At 43.4% G+C, this 7,644-nt stretch overlaps 1 protein-coding gene across 1 annotated transcript in view; it reads right to left on the minus strand.

Moving 5' to 3' along the window:
* Window positions 1–7,434, minus strand: part of ADAMTS12 (ADAM metallopeptidase with thrombospondin type 1 motif 12) — a 173,990-nt gene extending 166,556 nt beyond the window's left edge. Inside the window, exons 1-2 of the mRNA XM_087715390.1 lie at window positions 6,998–7,434; window positions 870–1,231 (exon numbers count right to left, since the gene is read on the minus strand). Of these exons, the coding sequence (XP_087571516.1) occupies window positions 870–1,231; window positions 6,998–7,124 (489 nt within the window). The 5' untranslated portion in view covers window positions 7,125–7,434. The remainder of the gene's footprint in view (window positions 1–869; window positions 1,232–6,997) is intronic.
* Window positions 7,435–7,644: the final 210 nt, after the last annotated feature.

The following is a 7,644-nucleotide window of genomic DNA, read 5'->3' on the forward strand; positions in this document are numbered from 1 at the left end:
TGCGTTTCACTCACACGCGCCACCTCCACACATGCGCAGGACAGGGGTGGGTTTCTCGCTCCGTTCCAACCGTTGGATTGGAACGGGGCCGGCGGCGTCCTCGTGCACATGTGTGGTGCACGCATGCGTACTAGCATCTGTGCAATGCTCCAGATGCTCCTGGAGGATCGCACAGGCGCTGTATGCGTCCTGCACATGCATGGAAACGCAGAACTCATCAAAACCGGGTAAGGAGCGCGGGCGGGCGGGTGCGCCCTTCGCCGTTCCCGGAAGTTACTTACTTCCGGGTTCGCCGACCAACCAGTTCGCAGGGACCGCCGCGAACCGGTTGAAACCCACCCCTGGCGCAGGACCTTCCACGCATGCACAGGACCTTGCATCAAAAAACGGATGTGATGATATCTGGGTGCATGGGCGGAACCAGCTAGTGAGTGTAGCTGCAAAGGTAAGTGAACAGCAATGGGGGAGGGGGAATCCGCTCCCCCATTGCTAGTGAGTGTAGCTGCAAAGGTAAGTGAACAGCAATGGGGGAGGGGGAATCCGCTGTGCCATACGATTTAGATTATCTAGAAAGCAGCAAATCCTGCTTTCTAGCTAATATAAATCATGCATCACAGCCAACAGTCGGAAATACCGGTTTGCCCGAACCGGTATCTTTTTTTTTTTTACTACCAGTTTAGGCAAACCAGTCTGAACTGGTAGCATTTCACCCCTGGTACCAGGTAATTCTTCCTATAACACTATTTTGGTCAATTTTAAAACCAGTTTCCTTTTTTATGAATAGTTTCTAAAGTTGGGCTGGTTTCAGACTATCTTCCTTTTACAATTACAAAGGGTGATAAAGATTTCCAAATAACTCAGTCACTTACTAGCCCATTGCAAGTACTGATCGCTGCTCTTCCACTCCTGGAGTCAGAATCCATGACCGTCCCAAGAAGGTGACATGACGTGGCTACGCTTGGCGTGATCTTAGCACCATGATAGTTGCCATAGCGCTTTTCCAGAACATAATTATTGGACAGTAGCTCTCGGTGAAGAGTTAAGTCGAAGAAGAGATCCTTGTTTTTGTGCCTAATTTTATAATATGCTTTACTGTCCCTTCTCCTGGAGTCTCTTTTCTCTCTGACGTTTGAAGCATGGAGATGTAAATGGTAGGAGAGAAAACGTCCATCTCCATCAACTCTTTCTGGGCCAACCACTTGGTAATCTTGCAGCGCTTTAACAAATTGATCTAGGGAATAAAAAAAAAAAGAGAGTCAAAACGTTGCTTTTTTAAAAAGTGATCACTGTTAATATTAGAGTTGGATATATTTACAGTGTATAACATTATGCCATTATTTCCATGCCAAATTCAATGTCTGAACCAGGGGTGGGTTCCTGCCAGCATTACTACCGGTTCGGCGCTCAAAATTTTTGTTCGTACGCATTTGCACCTAAAAAGGGTCTGTGCATATGCAAAACATTTAAAAAGGGAAAAAATACATTTTTTTCAGTGAAGATTCTTCTGTTCATGTGCAGAGCAGAAAATCAAGATGGCAGTCCCAAGGATAGAACTGGTTCGAGCACGTGTCCAGCCGAGTTACTACCTACTAAGCCGAACCGGGCCGAACTGGTAGGAACCCACCTCTGGTCTGAACCACTGAAGCACTTTTGAGACATTGTGTTTATATCCTGCTTAAAATATATCTATTGAAATAAATTAATTATGATTTGATTTCAATAGGTCGATGGTAAATGAGATCTTTCTCCTCAGCGTACCTAATAACAGCCATGTGGCAGCTCCTAAGCGAGATTAGTTAACTGTGGGGCAAGATCGTTGTTGCTTTTAAATGCCCAGCATTTTCAGAAACTCTTAGTTTATTATCGGTCTATGAATCAAGGAAGGATTCAGATGAACTTTATCAGCTGTAGCACCGTACAGGGTGGAGGTTCAAAAACTATCCACATGGTGCTTAGAAAACAACCTGCACCTAAACATCAGCAAGACAAAGGAGATGGTGTTGGACTTCCGGAAGAAGGCAGAGGAACCTGCCCCACTTAACATCGAGGGGGGCTGTGTGGAGAGAGTTTCCTCCTTTAAATTCCTCAAAGTCCATCTCAGCGAAGATCTCACCTGGAAAATCAACATGACCCAGGTGGCCAGAAAGACCCAACAGAGACTCCACTTCCTTAGAGTCTTGGAACAACAACTGATGACCTCCTTTTACTGGTCCACAATAGAAAAGTGTCCTCACTCATTGCATTACGGTATGGTGTGCTGCCTTGACAGCCATGGATAGAAAGGCATTACAGACGGTGGTCAGCACAGCACAAAACATTGTGGGCTGTCCCTTGATCCCACTAGATGACATCACTAGGGGTCACTGCAGTGGTGGGATATGACTGGTACGCCCCGATACAGGAGTACCGGTGCCTGCTGGGAGCACCAGGTACCATTCCGGTACAATGCTTCGGAGGGCCCACCCGCTCGCCCGCACTCCTTACTGGTATTTGAGCTGATCGGGGCTTTTGCGCATGCACACAGAGCGTACGGTGCCTGTGTGACACTCCGCTGAGCAGCTGGAACATTGCGGGCGGTAAGTACGCATGTGCACACTGCACGCATGCTGCGCATGTCCACATGATGGACGCTGGGCCCCGTTGCAGTGTACGAATTGCAACGGGATCCGGAATCCACCACTGGGTCGCTGCCTTAGGAGAGTGAGGAAAATCCTCAGGGACGACTCATACCCTGGTCAGCCCTTCTTTATTCTCCTATCATCTGGAAGGAGATATAGAAGCATAGGCAGCCGCACAAACAGGCTGAAGAACAGTTTTTATCCGTCAGACTCCTGAATGAAAAATAACCTTACACCAACATAGTACGATTGGCTTGCGAGGCCGGCGCGACGTGAAATAAGTTCACATGGTGCAATAGGACTGGGTGTTTGTTAGCAGGATTCACTGGGCTAGGGATTTATTTTTTTTGTCTTCCACCATGAGTTGTATTGTGTTGGAGGTGCAGGTGCATGAAGGGAGGCTCAGCCAATCTCATTGTACACATGTTGTACTCTAACAATAAAGGTTTGAACTGAATTGGAACATCCTGTCCCCTCCGAGTAGGGTTTGCCCCCACCCTCCTATCCTTCCAAAGGGCCTGAAGACCTGGCTCTCCTAGTTGGCCTAGGAACCAAATGGGGGAGTTCCACACTAGAGGTGGCTATTGGACTACGCTAATTAGCTGACCTCACTTGGGTTTCCTGCTCTCGTTCCATCCATCTTCTTTAATTTCATATTATTGTACAAGAGCTGTGATGGTGCAGGTGGTTAGAATGCAGTACTGCAGGCTAATTCTGCCAACTGCCACCAGTTCGATTCTGACCAGCTCAAGGTTGACTGAGCCTTCTCTCCTTCCAAGGTTGGTAAAATGACGACCCAAATTGTTGGGGGCAATAGGCTGACTCTGTAAACCACTTAGAGAGGGCTGTAAAAGCACTGAAAAGTGGTATATAACAATTTGCTATTGTTATTTCCATGTTTTATTTTTGTTTCATTCCTTTGCTCTTCTTATGTTTACATGTTTTATCTTTTTTTCCCTTGTATTATTGTTGTAAGCTGCCCAGAATAGCCTCATGGTGAGATGTGATATGGGCAGCAAATAAATTTAGCAAGTAGATAAATACATAAATTATGGATCTAATCAATATCATAAAGATTAGCTTTTTATACTTTAATTTTAGCAGTTTCCTCATTGTCTGGAATTCATCTCTAGGAAATATTTCATTCTTTAAGGTCAGCTAACCTCATCTTATGATCCTCCAGATAATATTAGAGCTACAGCTTCCAGAATTTCTAGCCAACATATCTGGAGGACGAGCCAAGCTTTGTAATAGTTTGTGTTTTACTTTCCACGTTAATGCTTTTTAATTGGCATAATGAATTCTTAAAACTGTTTTTATTTTCTGCGTTACCTAAAGGACAATGTAAATAACACATAGGACAAGATGAACCTTATGGGGTCATCATGAGAATATTTTGTTTTAGTTTCATTTCAAATATATAAATAAAATATTTTCATGAAGTTCAGCTTGTCCTCATCAAGTCATTTTGTTCTGATGAATTCCATCTAAAATTATTCTTTGCACAATTTCCTCTTATGTAGTTCATGCTATTTTTCCAACAAATTTTTCTAACAAAGGTAGCACCTAGCTGACCTTGAATAATCTCGCTAATGTAATCAGGGTTCTATTTGAATAATATTTCAGTGAGAGACTACTGTGAAAGTCCAGAACTAGACTGAGAAATACAAAGAAACATTCAAAAAAAGGCAGTGACTTAGTGTTGCCAGTGAAATCAGCAGGGGTTGAGTTCAGATCACACAGGAATACTGATGCGAAGTAGCCCTAAACCTTTTTTAGCTGAGATATTCTTAAATCATCTTGAGTACTTACTATCCGAACTAAAATAAATGGAGGAAGGAATCTCTCCTTCCGCTTTCTTACTTCTAGTCCACTTTCAAATACATGTTGAAATCAGTGAATGAGAGATACACCAAATCCTACATCTATATGATTGTAAGACTTCTGAGGCTAGTAAACAGGATGCTATGCGTATTAATAGTAAATTATGAACAGATCTAATCTGTATATTAAGGGGCGTGGTGGCTCAGTGGTTAAAACACTGAGCTTGTCCATCAGAAAAGTCAGCAGTTCAGCGGTTCGAATCCCTAGCACTGTGTAACGGAATGAATTCCCTTTACTTGTCCCAGCTTCTGCCAACCTAGCAGTTCGAAAGTATGTAAAAATGCATGTAGAAAAATAGGGACCACCTTTGGTGGGAAGGTAACAGCGTTCCGTGTGCTTTCGGCATTTAGTCATGCTGGCCACGTGACCACGGAGACGTCTTCAGACAGCACTGGCTCTTCGGCTTTGAAACGGAGATGAGCACCGCCTCCTAGAGTTGGGAACGACTAGCACATATGTGCAAGGGGAACCTTTCCCTTTAATCTGTATGTATTGGTATTGCACAATACAACATACTGTAAATATATAAAAAACATAGATACACTTTCCTTAGGAACTACTTGGAGCATCATTATCTGATATCCTCCAGTAGAAACTGCTGGCCCCAAAGATTCAAGGACCAGATATTGATAATAATGATGATTTCCACTCTTCTAGATGCAGCCCAGAAGTTAATGCAGCTTTTCAAATATATTGGTTGTTTGCAAGTGCCACCATTTCCAGCCAGTGGCATGCCATTCTTTTTGGGAATTCTGGCAATTACAGTCCCAATCCCTTCTTAGAGGCAGCAGGGTTGGCAAAAGTTGGAGTAAGCTAGTTATAGATTAGTTCCCTCAATTAGACATACATCTAAAGCATTCACGTATTCTAGCAGAACATTCAGGTGCAACTGAATATGCTATCTTTGTTCTAAGGGATCATAATTTGTGTGTAATTTGTACTGTATAAAGTCTGCTTTCTCTTCTAAGACTCCCCTATATAAAGGCTGCTAAATGAGACCTTTGTTAGGTGATGTTTGCCCCATTTTATGGCTTTTCTTGCCATAGTTGTTAACATTTAATAACAGTAATAACATGGTTATTACATGAATATTCTTTCCCCATTGACTTTGCTTGTCAGGTCACAAAAGGTGATCACATGACCCCATCATAACAAGGACCCAGTTGCCATGTGTCTGTATTTTGATCCCATGACCCTGTGGATGTGACAAAGTGAGAAAAACAGTCATTAGCCGCCTTTTTAGTCACAGCTTAGGAACCTTGCTGGCACAGTGGTTAAAATGTAGTATTGCGGGCTAATTCTGGCAGCAGTTCAATCCTGAGTGGCTCATGGTTGACCCAGCCTTCCAGCCTTCCGTAAAATGAGGACCCAGATTGTTGGGGAAAATATGCTGACTCCGTAAACTGTTTAGAGAGGGCTTTAAAGCACTGTGATGTGGTATATGTCTAAGTGCTATTGCTATTTTCAGTGCTTTTTAACTTGTAACCGTCACTAAACGAACTGTTATAAATCAAGGATTACCTGTACGAAAGAAATGGAGTAGTACTTGCAGATGAGTCTTTAACAGAATCAAATCCATTACAATGTGCAAGCACCTGACTGTCAAACATGCTGTTCAAATTGTACAATCAACAGCTGTGAAAATATTAACCAACCCCATCGGTATTATTTAAGTGCAAGTCCCAGGATGTGCAAATTGGGGCGGGGGGGGGGGAGGGTCAGGTCAAAACAATTCCTTATTCATGCAAAATCAATGGCTATGAACAATAAACAGCTCTAGGGTCCCTTTGCTGGATTTGTGCAGCTTATAGACCTGTCATAATAAAACTGTTTCTGGGAAGACGAAGGCCCTTTTTCTTCATTATTACTTTTTTTTTCTTGAGTCAAACGCTTTTTTAAAAAATTGACGGATGAATCAACTGCTCAAACTCAGTCCGAGTTTAGGAAACTGCAACCGGAAAAACAGAGTTGTTCAAAATCCCATTCAGAGTGGTTTCTGGGGCGAAGCTGATTTTTCTAGGCAAATGATCATCAATGAGCCATTTTTTTTCTTTTGTCATTGCAGCTTGGAAGAGACAAGGTCACCAGTTAACTGGCTGCAAGGAGGATGGGGCAATAATAATTGCAATTTCGACCAAGCTCCAATTTTGTAGGAGGGGAGATGATTTGTGAATGTCTCTGCGGTTTAAAATCTTCTGCAATGTTTCTGCCTCCATTAAGGAGCTGCGGTGGGCAGTGATTGGGGTTTTTTCCCCCCAGAAGACGCATTTTACATAGGATATACAATAAATCCAGAAATAAATTCCAAAGAGCTTGGATCAATTCACAGGAGGAGAAACTTTAGCGACTTACTTGCTGAGGGGGGGTCCTTTGTTTTGCAAACTTAAGATCCAGAGCGCAGGAAATGTGGAAGAGAGATGCCCCATTTTCCTCCGCTTTAAGGCAGCGATTGTCATTTTAAAACAAAAACAAAAAAAATACAAAAAGCTACTGACCTTGCTTCTGGTCTGGGAAGACAAATCTCCCGGGTGGAGGAGTCCTAGCATAGCACAATCCCTGGATATTAAGGAGGTGAACCCAAAAGGAAAAGTTTGCAATCCAAGTTCTTAGGGTACATGGCATGTTTTGGATGCAGGAAACCCAAACGGTCTTTTCTTTATTTAAAAATGACTAAATAGTAAGGGGGGAGGAGGAGGGAAGCACCCAGTCACATTGTATGGTCAAGGACGGTGAAAATTAATGTTCAAAGAAAAAAAAAGTGGCGGGGGGAAGGAAGAGGAGAAGAATCTGTTCTTAATGAGAAAAGACGGGACTGGTTTTTGTTGGTTTTTCCCCCCTGGCAGGAGGAGTGATTAGAAGTCTTGGTGTCTGATTTCGGGGGAGAAGGAGGGTCTAAGAGGCAGCTGGTAAGGAGTCCTTTTTCATACACATGTGGCAGAATGCAGGGCTGCTGGACCAAAAAAGGAAAAGACGCCCGCCCACCCTATTTCAGCTCCTCTTCTAGGGCAGGAATGTCCAACCTTGGCAACTTTAAGACCGGTGGACTTCAACTCCCACAATTCCCCAGCCAGAACTCCCCAGCCAGAATTCTGGGAGTTGAAGTCCACAACTTTTACATCGGCCAAGGTTGGGCGCGCGTTTT

The sequence above is a fragment of the Thamnophis sirtalis genome, unplaced genomic scaffold (assembly GCF_051295495.1).
Source record: "Thamnophis sirtalis isolate CommonGarterSnake01/CBP01778 unplaced genomic scaffold, rThaSir2_p1.2 scaffold_5, whole genome shotgun sequence".
Classification (NCBI taxonomy): Eukaryota; Metazoa; Chordata; class Lepidosauria; order Squamata; family Natricidae; genus Thamnophis; species Thamnophis sirtalis.